Genomic DNA, 17781 nt, shown 5'->3' on the forward strand with positions numbered 1-17781 from the left:
CTAGACCAGGGGTCTCCAAACTTTTCAGCCCGAGGGCCGCATTAACTATCAAACAGCAGTTCGGGAGCCGACTACACACTTGAGGTCCAAATAAAAAACAATCAAAACATGGATGTTGTTTTTAATTATTTATTTAATATTATTTTATTCAGTTATTATTTAATAACACATTCATACACTACACATGAACACCTGTATTAGTGTGAATGGTGAAATTGTTTCCTGGATGCCAAAATAGCAGACATTTCTGGCTTTAGATTTGTTGTCCCTAACATCAACAGTGACCTGAGATTATCATCGGACAAGTTTGTTCTCAAATTGTTCTTCACGTATTTCATTCTTGAAAATGTTTGTTCACACAGGTATGTTGTTCCAAAGACTGAAAGGTACCTTGATGCAAAAGTTCTGACATTAGGAAAGTCTTCCTTGGGCAAAAACTGGTAAAAACCCACCAGTCCTATTTTGAACTTGTCCCTAAGGAGGTCATTTGCTTGCAACTCAATGACTTCCAGCTGCAGTTCATCTGGGCAACTGGCCACATCTGCTTCAAATGGGTTTTGAAACAATCTCACTTCTTCTGCCTTTGAATCCAAAAAGGTCTCCACGGGCCGGATGAGAGGGCCTCACGGGCCGCATCCGGCCCCCGGGCCGTAGTTTGGAGACCCCTGGTCTAGACAGTATTTGGTCCTGCCATGAGGGCAGGGGACTGGATTCAATGACCTCTCGAGGTCCCTTCCAGTCCTAGTATTCTATGATTCTACGATTCCATGATATCCAGGCAATTTATCTGTAAACGTTTGGTAGCACCACATTTAAATTTTTCTTAAATTTCATCAGATTTCCTGATTCCATGAAATTCTGTTTTCTTATGCAAGTGCACAGCAATTGCCAATTCCACTTTGTACAACTTCTTCCCTGCAGCCCCTAGAGCAGAGGTCATACTAGAAGAGGGAGTGAGTAGCCAGACTATGATGCACTCCCGATATTCTGGGACATATAGTCCCTAAGAGGCCATAATCAGCCAGTCAGTTGTGAATCTAAGATGGATGCAGCAGAAACTCTGACCCTCTGGGAGGGTTTGGTAACCTCTTAGAACTCATTATGGACACAGCAGACACAGCAGTAGCCACAGAAAAGACCATCTGTTCTCTCAGTCATAACGTGGGTGCAGGGTTTGCTGCTGCCTTGTAAGGAAGGAAATAGAATAAAGGTGAAAACAGTCTGAATCGCAAGAATTAATCCTTGGGATTCTCCTGTGACAGAATCTTTGCTATAAGGGTGAGAAACCTTTGAAATACCTTAAAAGCCGGGCACAGAGAAAAATCTTGGGAAGCTGAGACCCTCTGTAGCAACAGCATGAGCAACACTACAATAATACTGTGAATATTCTGGAGTGGGAATATTCAACTTTATTTCTGACATAGTTTACTTCCAAGTGCTCTGTGTGGTTGGAACATGTACCCATGGCATAGGATCCAGCTTCCCAGAATACATCACTGCTGAGGTATATTTGCATATATATATATTAAAACTGTTCCAACAATCCAGTGGAGCCTAGCAACACTGCTGACATTTGGAGCCTGGCATAAATCATTCTGTTCATCTTCATGCAGATAAACTACATCATTACAAACTACATCTCTGGCCCAGGATAGCAGGATTATCTGTTGAAATTAAGTGCTCTCTGAAGGAGGAAAAATAAAGAGGCGCCTCTCACCCTGCTGACTTCAATCAATGTTAGGAAGTGGCTGTACTCTTACAAATCATGCTAATGTACACCATAAACCAAGAAAATTAAAGTGTCAGATTTCCAGAACTGAATGTCTGCTTGATGCAGCCACTAAAGAGGTTTGCACTGGAAGGTATGCAGATATGACTGGTTCCAAACTAATCTGTATTCTTATTGACCGTTTTTTCAACATCTTAACAGCAAAATACTGCTTCTGTTGACTTAAAGCTATTACTATGGTAAGAATTTAAAATATGCCCAAAGTACTCGATATTTATAGAATCTTATTTCCAGAGATGGTCTAAATCAGTGTTTCCTAACTGGAGTGCCATCAGGGCCAAACAGATGTGCCGCAGAATTTTTTGAAAAATTACATTTGAAAACAAAAATGTCTGAGCATCACATTCCATTCCCCAAAATGAGATTAAAATAGTAAATTTGAATCCTGCACAGCAGGGACAGGGTTGGGGAAAAGTGGGTGGGTGAGATTCTGTAGCCTGCATTGTGCAGGGGAGCAGACTAGATGATCATAATGGTCCCGTCTGACCTTAAAGTCTATGAAAAGCTGCCTTCTGATTGGCTGTTTGTCTCACTACCCCACTTTGGTTGGGACTAGAACAAATCCCGGAGAAACAGAGGTGAGGAGGAGGATTGAACTGGGGGAGTACAGGGCTGGATCTGAGGTGTGGAAACTAGGGTTGCTGAACTGGTGGGGATGGAGAAGCTGTGGAGGCAGAACTGGTGATACCTGGATGGGGAAGAATTGGTGTAAAGTGGGAGATCTGGGGAGGCAGAACTGGTGGGTCTTGGAGGGGCAGAGTTGGTGTGAGATAGGGTCTGGGTGGGGCAGAACTTGTGGTGTCTGGGGTGGCAGTGGGGTAGAACTGCGGTCTTAATGGTGTAAAATGTGTGAGTTGACTGAAAGTCTTAACCACAGTCTGCACAACACAATTAATGATGTTAGACTCTAACATTATTAACTGTATTGTGCAGATGGTGAATAATGAAGGGTGGTAAACAGCTGAAACCAAAGCAAGACGAGAGTGAGTTCATTTGTAGACAATATGCTAGTGCGCCTGAAAATAATTAAAAGTATCAAGGTGCGCCAAGGCAGAGAAAAGGTTGGGAACCCCTCTCTTAATTCCCCAGCCATTCTACTCTAAGCCCCACGTCTAAGACCCCTTACATTGTTACACTGAAGGAATTCATCTCAGACACAGGGGATCTAATTAACAGAACAGATTTTGGAAAAATGGAGAGAAGAGGTGCCAATAATTTCCTACTTACCATATTGAACTGTTGCTGCAGTTTTTCATTGGCATAGTTGATACAAAACTGTTCAAAGCTGTTTATCTCAAATGTCTCGAACCTGCAACACCAAGACATTCAGAGTTACTACCACAATGTAAAGATGTTATAAATGATTTTGTAATTTAAAATAATCTATCTCATAATATTTACACAGGGCAATCAGTGGTATTCAGTTGGTTGTACTGAGTATAAACATGACACAACGGAGTGGCAAGACAGATGGGGGCAATGACATCCCAGAGCCAGGAGCAATTGAGAGAGACTTTCTCCTTGCTCAAGGGGTGTCAATGTGGTGATGCTTATGGCTCCTGAAGAGTATGTTAGCCATCCTTGCTCCCACAGTGCCCTATCTACAACACAGCCTCAGAAGAGGATGTACATTCAACTCTCCAGGGCAGAGGAAAAAGTGCTACAACGGCTGCTGCAAAAAACAAGAAAAAAAGAAATGAAAAGAGAGCCCAGAAGAGAGATGGGCAATGGTGCAAAATCAGATGTGTGCAAAGGGAAAGGACTGGATCCCATTTATTAAACCATCAGCAAAAAAGTGGAGATTTATGAAGCAGAACAGAATATGGCAGTTTAAGGTTAAACTGCCATACTGTCCGTGTTAATAGCAAACTGTAACCCAAATATTTGGACTATACTAATCAATATGAAAGTCTAAGCACAAGCATATCTGTATATTGTAATTTCCCCCCATTGTGATGAATACTGTATATGAGCTACCAAAAACTTGTTCAAGTCCAAGATCCAACTATGAATGTCTAATCTGTATGGGTATGTCTACACTACCCTCCTAGTTCGAACTAGGAGGGTAATGTAGGCATACCGCACTTGCAAATGAAGCCTGGGATTTGAATTTCCCGGGCTTCATTTGCATAAGCGGGGAGCCGCCATTTTTAAAACCCAGCTGGTTCGAACCCCGTGCAGCGTGGCTACACGGGGCTCGAACTAGGTAGTTCAGACTAGGCTTCCTATTCCGAACTACCGGTACACCTCGTTCCACAAGGTTTAAAAATGGCAGCTCCCCGCTTATGCAAATGAAGCCCAGGAAATTCAAATCCCGGGCTTCATTTGCAAGTGCGGTATGCCTACATTACCCCGCTAGTTCGAACTAGCGGGGTAGTGTAGACATACCCAAAGCCAGGACACAGGTCCGAGATGGTGTGTCAAAACCAACACACCTAATAACCCATTACCCCCTTTAATCACAATAACTAGTCGCCAGTGGGTTTTTTTCATGGTTTTCACCATGCACCAATACATGTGCTAAAGAAACTGACTGCAACTCAGAGGCTACCTTCTTGTAGTAAGATACTTATGGACCAAATCTCTGGTATCGCTGACACAGAAGACTCACCCATAAATGTCCAATACGCCGATGAACGAATGCTGCTTTACTGAAGAATGCAGAGCTTTGTTCACGTGATCAACAATCCAGTTAAAGAGTTTGGCATAGATATGTTTGGCAAGAGCATCTCTGGCATTGATGGCCTGCAGTTTGGAAATGGGCTTGATGTAGGTCTCAGAAGCAGTAGCAAGCTTCCTATGGCAAAGCCAGTGAGACATCTCTTCATATTCCACACCCATGAGGTCACAGAAGATAGTGAGGGGTTCATGTTTGGGCTAAAATAAAAATAATGTATTTAGGCCCTTAAAACAATATTACTAATATTGTACATTTAATGTCACTGGGTTTTTCTGTTATGAATTTATCTAATAATCAGCTGCAACAATTATGTTTTCACACCTCTTCCTTTCTCTGTATCTATTTGCCGACTTGTTGCTCAAACTCATATTCTTTTGTAAATTAGCATAATCACAGAAATAGCAACATAATTTCCTCTAAGTGAATGTCTGTGGGTTGAGTCCCATTCAGAGTATTCACAATCTCACCAAAGAAATGAGTTACATACGTTTTCATGTGGTGATTAATATTTGGACTCATAATCTGCTGAGCTAAAACAATCATAAACTCAGATTTGACTTAGAAGCCAGAGAATCTTTACAGCACATATGTATTTATCCCTAGTTGGTATTTATTATATGAGAGTGCATGTCTCAATTGCATAACCTGGATGAAATCAAGAAGAGGAGGTGTGTGTGGGCGTTCTTAAGAGGGAAAAGATAAAATATAGGAGCACTAATCTGGGTGACACTCTCATACACTCGCATATAATTCTTCTAGTGAGAGATCAATGAAGTTTATTTAATTCAAAAGTCAAGTATTTGCAGGGGCAAAAAAGGAAGCACTTTAGAAACTGGTCTCAGATATAAACATAAAAAAAGATGTTTCCCTATTGAATTCTGGGGAGAAATATAAAACAGTCAAGCATGTTAAAAGATGTAAATACAGCTCTCACATTGAATTTTATACCTGAAATAGTCATATTTCCTCCATGGGAATGAAATACTGAATTGATCACCCGTACTTCTACATTACAGCAACTCAGTCAAGTGCTGCTCATGGGCTTGTGAGTCTCACACCTAATCATTGCCAAGTAAACTACCACCTTATATATTAAATGATAGCACAGATCTTTCCCATGAATAAACATTTTCATGTCAGGCTCACTATTCACACCAGCGGACAGTCAGCTGACAAGAAGCAGGACCAAAAGGATTTGAATAGCACCAAAGACATTTTTAATCTTACAGACAACTGGGCACCAAAGGCCAAGAATATATTGATCTCTTATTTTCCAGCCTTCAGCCTCTGCCCCTCCCTTCTTTTTGAAAGGTCTGGGGCACAATATATTATACCATCCAATTCCAGTTAACTAAGGATGTCTTTCAGTTTACAGATAACTATTTCGAGATTGGAACAACAAAATGGCAATAAAATAATCCCACTATAACAACGAGAAAGTCCTTGTTAACAAGTGACACCCAGACCAATTTCTGTCCTACTTTATGTCCTTCATTACAAATTCACCCAGTACCTCAATAATAAACATACTCTGTTGCTGCTTATTTCACGGTAAAGTTTCAACACACAATTTAGGTGCAATACATCAATGGCCAGCATAGTAAGTTTCAGTTCTGTCAATACGAAGATGATTTTGTAACTTAGGCTTTCTGCAAATCAATTTCATCATTTGTGCTGCTGCTCATTCTTCAGAGACTTGAAGTAATGCCAGGAAACCAAGAAATATTGCATGCTTCCTGACATTAACAAAAAGGTAAATTTTCATGTTCTGCTTTAACATAATGGGCCAAATTCTAGGCAGAGGACTTTAATGACATTAGGAGACGTGTTATGACACTGACCACAGAAGGGGTAGCATGAGTTCCTCCTAAAGTTTCCTGCCTAGAATCACTACTTGATGCAGTTTCCAAGAAGTGCCTGATTAAGACACACCTTGGGGTCAGCCCTGTTTAATGTTGTGAAACTGCACCAGCTAGGTTCAAAATGTGGTATCAGAGCAAATAGATTCATCAGCTGGGCTCTGACATAGAACATGTCATACATCCCAACGACTACTAGCATGGGCACTTCAGCACTGACAGCAAGCACAAAGAAGAAAAGGGGAGACTGGAATTGCTACATTGCTACAGTTCAGGCTATGTCTAGATTGCAGGCTTCTTTCAAAAGAAGCTTTTCCGGAAGAGATCTTCCAAAAACTTCCTCCAAAACAGAGCATCCGCACTGCCAAAGTGCATAGAAAAAGAGATCTGCTTTTTCGAAAGGTAGCGTCCATTCAGTGTGGATGCTCTCTCACATTTAAGCTGTGATTACTATTGATGGAGTGGCCACCAGGGCACCTGTGCTTTTTCCTCTTTCCTCGTCCTTCAAAAGAGCTCCCTCTTCCCCGTCCACACACGCCTTTTTCCAAAAGAGCTCATTTGGTAAAAAGGCTTCTTCCTCGTAGAACGAGGATTACCAATGTCGGAAAAACCCCTCTGTTCTCTTGATTTTCTTTCAGAAGAACGCAATTGCAGTGTGGATGTAACTGAAGTTTTTTCAGAAAAACGGATGTTTTTACAAAAAAACCCTCTGTAGTCTAGACATACCCTCAGAGAGCAGAAGGAGGAAAATAAACACTGCCTGGCATGTTAATAAAAATTCAAGGTCTTATAAGGAAAAAAACTTTCTATCATTTGTGACTCCCAAGGAAAACAAACAAAAGAGCCAAACAAATCAGTCACCTTTGTTTCCCACTACCAGGAGACACGTCACCTGCAGAAGCCTTTTGGGAAGAGAAATGGGATTGTCCTCAATGAACAGAGAAAGGAGGTCCACTTAAGATAAACTATATAGACCAGGGGTCAGCAACCTTTTCAAACCAAAGAGCCAAACTACATCAAAATTCGGAACAAGTGGTCAACAAAGAGCTGTATAGGAATGCCCATTTGCATGACTGAAAATATACAACTTAATTTTATTGATAATTGACATAATATTAATAATGGCATAAATGAAACGTTGTACTCAAGGACTTTATTTAATGGGACTTCTGCTGCTGCATCTTTTCACACATTTCTTTGAAGTTTACATCACAACTGGTCAAAACCAGCTCCATGCACACATTCAGTCTGCCTTCTGGTCTGCCACAATCTTATGGTGGGGGTTGGGGATGTGGGGGTGCAGGAGTATGGGCTGGGGTGTATGAAAGGCTCAGGGCAGGAGGGTTGGGTGTATGATGGGCTCAGGACACAGGTTTGGGGTGTGTGGGTGGTGCCTATGTTATGGCAGGGGACTGGAGATGTGGTGGTGCAGAAGTCAGGGGATGTGGGAGTATGAGGGGCTCAGGGGGTTCAGGTATTTGATGGGCTCAGGGTTGGGGTCTGGGAGAGGTGCAGGAGTGTTATGATGCTGCAGCCAGATGGGAACTGGGCCCCAATTGGGTCTTGTTGGCCAGGCTTCATTTTTAAATAAAGTAAAATATTACATCCAACACAAAAGGTTGCAACATTGTCTTTATTTACGGCAGGGGTAGGGAACCTTTTTTGGGTTAGGGGCCACTGTCCCACAGAAAAATCACTCAGGGACCACACAAGTGAGTAGCATAAAAACAAGCCCTCCAAAATCCTCCAACGCTCACTGATGTGGCCACCAACTGAGACACCTCCCTCCCCTGGTACTCCAGCCCCATGGGGGCAGGGAGAGAAGGGTAGAAAGGTTTGAGGTTCCAGGGTTAGTGGATTTGTGGGGCCCCTCCTAGGCTCTAGGGTGGGGCCAAAAATGAGGGGTCCAGTATATGGGACAGAGCTGCCTGTGAGTGGGATAGAGTGAAAAATCCGGGTGGGAGGCAGGGTGCAGGAACAAGCTACAGGTAGGTGCCTGGTCAGGGGAGAGGGGGAAGGAGCAAGCTGGGGCAGGTATCTGGCCAGGGGGGAGGGCACAGGAGCAGGGTGAGGGTGGGTGTCTGAGCAGGAGCAGCTCGACCAGTACCTGGTGGTCTCCAGGAATGAGTATCTCTCAGGCAGAATCTTCAGGCAGCCCTGGAAGAAGCGCACGTGCCGCTTCTTTAGGAAATCTAGCCGCTCCTCATCCCCAAAGTTGGATTCTCTGCTGCCATCTTAACTGCTTCCACCTCTCCGACAGCGCCTGCATGTTCTATGTGCATCACCCCCGCGGCCGGATGCACTCTTTCCGGTGATCACCAGGCAGAGGGAGGCTGCGCAGCTCCCGTGTCCTGCCTCCCCGGAACATGGGAGATGGTAGGGTGGGATAAGGAAACACGTGTATGGGGAAGGGAGGAGCAGGGGCTTTCCCCCGCCCCGCAGGAAGCCGCTGCTGGCTCAAATATTGCGGGGGGCATGATGCTGGATGGTCAGCACAGGCTCTTTGTTGCAGGTGGGAGAGGAGCGGGGGGCGGGAAGGGGGGGGTGCTGTGCTCGAGATGCGAGCCATATATGGCTCATGAGCCTTAGGTTGCCAACCCTGATATAGACTCTTCACTACTTGCTTCTAGAATGGTAAGAGAGGAAGGGCTCCTGCAGCCAGGACTGACAAAACTCTAGTGTCATTAACTTGCTGAACATAAGATACAAGGGGAGAGAAGGTTGCTCTTCAAACGGCTTCTTTTGTGAAATGTTCACTTTGTAGATATCTGGATCTGCATTAACCAGCAAATCCAGGAAAGATTCTTGACACATTGCGGGACCATTTGGTGTGGGAGTACAGATGCTCACCCATTCAAGACTTCTAAGCTAGCATGTTTGGAAGAATTCCCTAGAAAAGACTATTTGTGAATTCAGCAGGGACTCAAGAGAGCCTCAGAAATAATATGGAGGGCCTCTGGCAGGGATCCTGAAAGGGAACAGCAGATTCCATTTGTGCAGAGTAGCAAGAAAAATCTAGAAATAAAAAATAAGTTGCTGTATTTTTGTATTGGCTTTGCATGGGGGCTCTGCAAACGAAGAAGATTCCTAACCAATGTTCCCTCTAAACTTTTCCATCCATGTGTGGAATTTTTCCATCAATACGCAGAATACATTTTTGTGTCCCAATACATGTGTGAATGTGCACCAGTATTTGGGGAAAAACCTAGCTGTAGGCACTCTGCTAATCAGCTGCGCAGCATTTGAATCTCTCCTAAGCAGCAGCACAAGTGCATAGCTTACAGAGAACAGTGCACCTAACCAAAAACCACAGAAATGTCCCAACTGAAACTTTATCCTTTTAACTCATTAATAACTTACAGGGATCGTGCAGCTGTCAGCATCCCGAGAGGTAAAGCCAACGTTGCCCAGGTGAAGGATCCCAGCGAGGATTCGAAAGATTCCCATCTGGTAGGAATCATTAATCCCTAAAAGAGAATGAATAAAATGTTCTGAGTGAAGAGTGAAGTAAAGACCAAAAAGACACCCAGCTGATGAAAAGGAGGGCCCAATATTTGTAAATAGGAATGATAAAATCTACTGGAATTTTGTGAGAAATTGCTGCCACCACCTCTCATCTCTAAGTTTGTGTGAGAAATCCTGCACAGAAAATGCTATTAAAATTATTCTTGACCCTCCTATCATTAGGTTTTACAATAAAATGCAAGGAAGATGTACTTTAAAAAAATACTAAATATTTTAATGAAGTGCTTGTGTTGCTGCTTAGACAGTTTATAAAACCCTCGAAATCATATATATATATACTACAGTGTCAGAACCCAACATATGGTTGATGGTATGATATGAAGAAACTTGCACAGATACAGACAGACATCATCTTTCTATCCAAGTGCAAGAAGATGGACATCGTACCCAAAGAATCCAACAGTTATTATTGCTTAATATTTCCTCTTCCTTGTACTAAAAATTTGATTACAGTACCTTCATTGTACTTTAAAAGTAGCCGAATCCCAAAGGTTATCAAAGACTCTCTCTATTTTAAATATCATAAAGGAAGAATGAACTAAAACATTTACTATATAGCTATGATTCCAAAGCCTGAATGAGGCCAATACATCTCCAGCATAAAAGTATAATTACCTAGCAAAGTGCAGGCCTGTCTGGTGTGTACCATTTCCTTAGCATCATCAATGCCATCAATCACTGGACTACTCCCTTGCTTTGTATAGTGAAAATAAGTTGCATTCCCTATAAGAAAGAACAACAATTTTTACAACACACTACAGTAGAAACCACACAGCTGCAACCATCTTTGTGTTAAGGTGTGTAACAGGTCTCTCTCTTCTTAATCTGAATGTAGGGTTGCCAACCCTCAAGGAGCTTCCTGGAGTTTAATTAGATTAATCTTTAATTAAAGTTTATATAATGTGATGAAATCTCCAGGAATTCATCCAATCAAAGATGGCAACCCTAAGGCTAAATGGCAGAACCCATGGTTTGAAATATATTTCAGTATATTTGAATCAGTCTACGGGCCTTCTGCATTAGAGAACTTCTCTTGCTCCGGTTTAATACCACATCCAAATGTTTCTAAGCCATTTGCTCCTTCAACAGGTTCACTGTGTCAATAAGCAGGGGACCAAGGCAGCAGTTGCACCAAAGCCCAGAGATCCAAAAGGGCCTGGGGCTCCCGCTGCTGCTACTATGGCAGTGCTCAGAGCCCTGGGCCCTTTAAATCACCACTAGAGCACCGTGCTCTGGGCTACTCTGAGGGTTGGGGCAGAAGTGGGGTGCTGCGGTCTGGGCGACACTGAGGGCTGGTTGCCTCTGTCCCACCCCTTCCTGTAGTGTCGAGCTGCCTCCCCCTTGCCCAGAGGCCTGGAAAGTCAGTCCACCTCCTCTGGCTGTGTCCATATTAATCAGAACAGTCTCTGGAAGCTAGTACTGCAGATCCTGTTGTATTAATTTCAATCCCCCCCCCCCCCCAAAAAAAAAATTAAAGGTGTTATAAACTCTTTGGAGAATTCATGGAAGGACATGGACAAAAAAAGCACAAAACAGCACGGCGTGGAAAGTTGCGATCTGCATCGGTGGCGAGACTATCCACATTGATGAAATCACAGCTCTTCCAAGTATTCCAAGTATTAACTCCTTCATTGTTCCATCAATTGTCGCAGCAGATCTTCAGGCTATAACATACTCGTGCATGGAAAGGTGCCACCCAAGAATAGGTGCATAGCTGACAGCAGGGTGCTAATGTTATGGTGCACACATATTTTAAAATTGATTGCGCATGTAGTTTTTCCATTGCCGTGGTTTCCAGTCTCAATGGCATAGTCCAGAGTACGCAGTTGGTTCGGTCTGAGGATTGCTGCATTCCCACTGAGATTGTGGGCATCTGTTACAGGGCACGCTGCAGCTTCTTGAGGTTACTGTGCTCAAGGATGCTGTGTGTGTAGTTTTGCTAACGAGCTGAATATATTTGAAAACATTAAAGACAATCACAGTTCCCTTCTTCCTCCTGTTTTTGCCCTTGTTGTCAAGTAAAATCTGGAAAAGAGGGTCCTCTGGATCACCATTTTAGCCAGCATCAGATCAGTTCCCTCCTACAACATTTACGGCAGTTGTCCCCTCAGGGGCTGTTCAGTGCCCCATAAGGGGAGGGAGAAAGTGAGGACTCAGGAAAATAAAATAGCTTTAAAACGTTAATGCTTGTAAAATATGTTTCTAATGTAGACAACAGAGTTTTACAATGTCTTGTGTAATGTGCTTAATGGTAGTATGAGAATAAATGTTAAACAACTGTAACTCTGCCAGCCACCCTGCTCTGGTTAGCAGGGAAGAACAATCTCCTAGGCCCTGAATAAAGATGCATCAGGCAAACTGCTTGAACATCAGAAGGATCCTTGTGATTCAGCATGATCACACTGTTGCTCTTAGGGGTAGTTAGAATACAGATTGTGTTACACAGAAAATATGATAAATGATTACAAGTTTGTACTAGCAGAAGCTTTGTATTGGAAACAGATTGATACCTTTTGTATGGCAATTGTATCCCTTTTTTCCCCACGTGTGAAATGGTTCCTGGAGAGGGGGATTAATGAGATTGGAATGTGAATGTTTGCTGAGTGTTTAAGTTGTTATCCTTCTCTAGCTTCGGAGTTCAAATGGTCGAAGGAGGGGGAGAAGAGGCCATAAAACTCAGAGGCGTCAAGCTACCATCAATTGATGCACAATATAAAGCAGACTGATGCAGGGCATTATAGAGGTCTTGAAGTGTTCAGAGCAAGCACTCTTTTACGAACAAGAAAACAGCCTTGAAATAACACTGGGAAGGGGGTACCAACATACTGATGTCAAAGAAGAATGACTTCCAGATAAACAGAGGTTAAAAAATGATGATTGATTAAGAGCTGACACAGCACAATGTATAGACTTTAATAGGAGAAAAGTCCTATAAAATATGGGGTATCTTGCATGAATCTCCAGGTCTCGTCTTTTCAAGATTGGAACGTCGGTCCAGGCCAAGAAAAGCCCTCGCTCCTCCCCCTTGCATTTAACTCACCTGGGCAGTGAGTTCATGTGAGCAACAGACTGGTAACTTTCAGCAAAAACAAGATGGGGTTTATGCGTGCATGTGTATATGTGTGCGTGCATTTGTGGGGGGGGGGGTTGTGTGAATATGCATATAACAGAATAGTGTTACATTGTCAATAAATGTGGCATTTTGCCTTATCCCCCTAAAAAGATCCTGTGATATTCTTTACATTTGGGTGGAGAATTGCAAGAGGGGAGGGATAGCATAAGCTGTTGTTTTTGAGAATCAATGGAAAAGTTCTATTCTAAAAGGAGAATATATTGCAGAAGTGTTTGACTGCAGTGATAAGTATTTTATACTGCAGAAATGTTTTTGGGATATTGCAGTGATAGATCATTAAGGTGTGCACCCCCACTGATAGAAGGCCGGTTCAAAAGAGTGGAGGAGAATTAGATTACTCACTTTCCCGGTCGTAGAGTCGGCATAAAGAAAAAAGAATTAGACTTCTCGCTCTCTCCCACCTCCACTTTGCAAGGGGAAAGAAAAAGATTTGTCTTTAAAGTATATACACCATCAGTTGTAGAAAAGGCCGAATTCAGGAGAAGGGTTTAGTATTTCATTCTCTGACCCAGTTGCTGAGGAAAAAATTTTAAAGTGTTTTACCCCTCAGTCGTAGTGTGGTGCATATCCATCTACTGTACTGATGCTTGAAATTAGTGTGTATTAGCTTACACAAACTATATAAATCTGCACGTTTGATTTTTAGAAATAAAATGTCTATTTACTTATTTTTGGTAGCTGTAAGCAGCTCAGGATTAATAAAAAATTAAAAAGACAGTGTTCCTTCTTTTAGACCCATCACTCAGGGTATGTCTACACTACCCTCCTAATTCGAAATAGGAGGGTAATGTAGTCATACCGCACTTGCAAATGAAGCCTGGGATTTGAATTTCCCGGGCTTCATTTGCATAAAGCCGGCCGGCGCCATTTTTAAATGCCGGCAGTTCGAACCCCGTGCCGCGTGGCTACACGCGGCACGGAGTAGCTAGTTCGGATTAGGCTTCCTAATCCGAACTAGCTGTACTCCTCATGGAATGCCGGCATTTAAAAATGGCGCCGGCCGGCTTTATGCAAATGAAGCCCGGGAAATTCAAATCCCGGGCTTCATTTGCAATTGCGGTATGACTACATTACCCTCCTATTTCGAATTAGGAGAGTAGTGTAGACATACCCTCAGAGAGCTTAAAGATAATACTTGGTACAGGCTTATTACACAGTACATTAGATGTGAATTTCATACCTAATCTCAGTGTTTTAAACTCAGGTAATGCTGCAGAGGCACAGAGCTGATAAAAAATGTGATAATTTCTCTCCTCTTCTGCCTTTAAGAAAAAAAGAAGCTATTACATTTCAGAATTTAACAATTGTCAGAAATATCTGTCAGAAGGACAGAACTTCTAGATTTAATGCATTCTATAGTTATTAGGAACTTAGAGAAAGCCACAACAGAAAAAAAAACAAAAACAAAAAAAACAAATCAACCTCTATCATGTCTTTCTTGATTAATCCACTTCCAACAGCAATACGTATGCAGAAGAATTAAAACAGCATGACTTCACATTTTAGGTTTGTGACTACTATCAAAGCACAAACATACCATTTTGTGGAGGTGTAAAATGGTCATACTTAAAAACTTTACAACTGCATCAGATAACTAAGTAACATTGCCTCAGAATTTGCAGTTTTCTACTGGAAGGACACTGAGAAAATTAGTTGCTCTCATGATGGTCAAACTTTTTGTGTCAATACCAACATTATAAATTAACATACTCTTAGATTTAGTGCTTCAAAAGAAAGACTCCTCGTGGGTTGAACCATAACATAACAGGTCTCTCTCTATTCATGCATTATGTACAAAATACTACAGTATTCTAACCCAAACAATGCAGTGACACTAGTGCATGCTGTTATTTATTTTTTCTATTACAATAGCACTTAAGAACCCCAATGAAGGATTCAAGGACCCAGTGGACTTTATAGATAGGTAAGAAGAGGTTACTTACCTCGTAACTGTAGTTCTTCGAGATGTGTTGCTCATGTCCATTCTGATTAGGTGTACGCGCGCCGCATGCACGGATTCCGGAGCTTTTTTCCCTTAGCAGTATCCATAGGGCCAGCAGGGAGCCCCCTGGAGTGGCACCGGTATACCGGTGCATATATACCCCTGCTGGCCCCTCCACCCCCTCAGTTCCTTCTTGCCGGCTCCTTCCGACACAGGGAGGTGGGTGGAATGCAGAATGGACATGAGCAACACATCTCGAAGAACTACAGTTACGAGGTAAGTAACCTCTTCTTCTTCTTCGAGTGCTTGCTCATGTCCATTCTGATTAGGTGAGTCCCTAGCCGTGTCCCCCCTCCGGAGGCGGGGTCGGAAGGTGACTAACTACTCTCTTATTATTCTGCAGAGCCCAGAACTGCCCTCCCGACGGCAGCATCCTCCCTGGCCAGTTGAGTGATGCATAATTCTCTGCAAAAGTGTGCACCGATGACCAGGATGCTGCTCTGCAGATTTCCAAGATTGGCACGCAGGCCAGGAACGCCGCCGACGTTGCCTGGGCCCTAGTGGAATGTGCTGTTATGCGCGGCGGTGGTCTACCTGCGCCCTCGTAGCACAGTCGAATGCAGGAAATAATCCACAAGGATATACGCTGCACCGAGACTGGCTGCCCACACATCCTTTCCGCCACTGAAATAAACAATTGAGTTGACTTACGGAACTCTCGTGTCCTATCTATATAAAAAGCCAACGCCCTCTTAACGTCCAGGCAGTGCAGAGCCTGTTCCTTGGGCGATGCGTGTGGCTTGGGGTAAAACACTGGCAGGTAAGTGTCCTGGGACATATGGAAGTGCGAGACAACCTTGGGAAGAAACCCTGGGTGTGGATGCAACCTCACCTTATCTTTAAAAAACACCGTGTAGGGTGGTTCTGAGGTGAGAGCCCTAAGCTCTGACACCCTCCTGGCCGAGGTAATGGCCACGAGGAAAGCTACCTTATAGGACAGGTGCATCAAAGAGCATGAAGCCAGAGGCTCGAACAGGGGCTTCATAAGGGCAGTCAGGACCAGGTTAAGGTCCCAAGCCGGGACCAGAGGCCTCTCATATGGCATCATTCTGTCAATTCCCTTTAGAAATCTTTTAACCAAGGGATTGGCAAAGATAGACCTTTGGCCCCCCACCCCCCGGCGTGGAAAGCCGCTATGGCCGCCAGGTATACCCTTAAGGAGGCTGTTTCTGCAGGTGGAGAAGGAATTCCAAGACAGTCAGAACCGCACCTTCACCTGGAGAGAGCGTCCTACCCTCTAGCCACGAAGTAAACCTCTTCCACTTAGCCTCATAGAGGGCTCTGGTGGACGGCTTTCTGCTTTCTAGGAGGACCTCCTGGACTGCTCTGGAGCAGGCTTGCTCCGTCACTGACAGCCACTGAGGAGCCATGCTGCTAGGTGTAGAGATGGTAGGCTCGGGTGGAGTGCTACCCCGGCCTCGCCGCTCTGAGGGTATGTCTACACTACCCCGCTAGTTCGAACTAGCGGGGTAATGTATGCATACCGAACTTGCTAATGAAGCCCGGGATTTGAATTTCCCGGGCTTCATTAGCATAAAGCCGGCGCCGCCATTTTTAAAAGCCGGCTAGTGCGAACCCCGTGCCGCGCGGCTACACGCGGCACGGGCTAGATAGTTCGAACTACGTAGCCATTCCGAACTATCTGTACTCCTCGTGGAACAGATAGCCTCATAGAGGGCTCTGGGGAGGGTATCTGTTCCACGAGGAGTACAGATAGTTCAGAATGGCTACGTAGTTCGAACTATCTAGCCCGTGCCGCGTGTAGCCGCGCGGCACGGGGTTCGCACTAGCCGGCTTTTAAAAATGGCGGCGCCGGCTTTATGCTAATGAAGCCCGGGAAATTCAAATCCCGGGCTTCATTAGCAAGTTCGGTATGCATACATTACCCCGCTAGTTCGAACTAGCGGGGTAGTGTAGACATACTCTGAGTGATTAGATCTGGCACTAGGGGTAGCCTGAGCGGGCCCTCCACAGTCAGATCCAGCAGGGTGGTGAACCAGTACTGCCGAGGCCATACTGGCGCTATCAGGATGATCTGGGCCCTGAACCTTTGCAATCTGAGGAGTGTGTCGTGGATCAGGGGAAACGGGGGGAAGGCATAGAATAGGCCCCTGGGCCAGCTGACCTGCAGTGCATCGCCCCGAGAGCCCAGACCGTGCCCCATGTACGAGCAAAACTCCCTGCACTTGGCGTTGCTCAGAGTTGCAAACAAGTCCAGGCGGGGAAACCCCCACCTTTGGAAGACCCCGTGAAGTACATCCCACCTTAGCACCCACTCGTGTGCCTGGATCGAACGGCTGAGCCTGTCCGCTAGCCCGTTCCTGGCTCCCGGAAGGTGAGATGCCTCCAGGTAAATACCGTGGGGTATAAACAGTTCCCATAGATCTAGGGCTTCCCGGCACAGGGGAGAGGAACGCGTCCCACCCTGCTTGTTGATATAAAACATGGCTGTAGTGTTGTCTGTCAGCACCGCCACCACTCTGTTCTGCAAGTGGGGAAGGAACGCCCTGTAGGCCAACCTGACCACCCACAGCTCCTTGATATTTATATGGAGGTGAACCTCCTCTGTTGACCACATACCTTGCGCCCTGAGGTTGCCTAGGTGAGCGCCCCATCCCGCGTCCGAAGCGTCCATGACCAGCTGCACTGACGGGGACGGTTTGGTGAATCGGACCCCCGCACACACCGTGCCCTCGTCCTTCCACCAGTCCAGCGAACGAAGAATGTCCTGGGGGATAGTCACTACCGCATCTAGCGGCGACCTGAAGGGGTTGTGCGCTACCCTGAGCCACC

General features: G+C 44.5%; 1 protein-coding gene across 9 annotated transcripts in view; it reads right to left on the reverse strand.

The window, feature by feature from the left end:
* MYO5A (myosin VA) overlaps positions 1 to 17781 on the reverse strand; it is a 187012-nt gene that overhangs the window by 79443 nt on the left and 89788 nt on the right. For all 9 annotated transcript variants that reach the window (XM_075897261.1, XM_075897259.1, XM_075897267.1 and 6 more), the window contains exons 7-11: positions 14167 to 14248; positions 10469 to 10576; positions 9689 to 9795; positions 4401 to 4666; positions 3017 to 3098 (exon numbers count right to left, since the gene is read on the reverse strand). In XM_075897261.1, coding sequence (XP_075753376.1) covers positions 3017 to 3098; positions 4401 to 4666; positions 9689 to 9795; positions 10469 to 10576; positions 14167 to 14248 — 645 coding nt within the window. The remainder of the gene's footprint in view (positions 1 to 3016; positions 3099 to 4400; positions 4667 to 9688; positions 9796 to 10468; positions 10577 to 14166; positions 14249 to 17781) is intronic.

The sequence above is a fragment of the Pelodiscus sinensis genome, chromosome 14 (assembly GCF_049634645.1).
Source record: "Pelodiscus sinensis isolate JC-2024 chromosome 14, ASM4963464v1, whole genome shotgun sequence".
Taxonomy (NCBI): Eukaryota; Metazoa; Chordata; order Testudines; family Trionychidae; genus Pelodiscus; species Pelodiscus sinensis.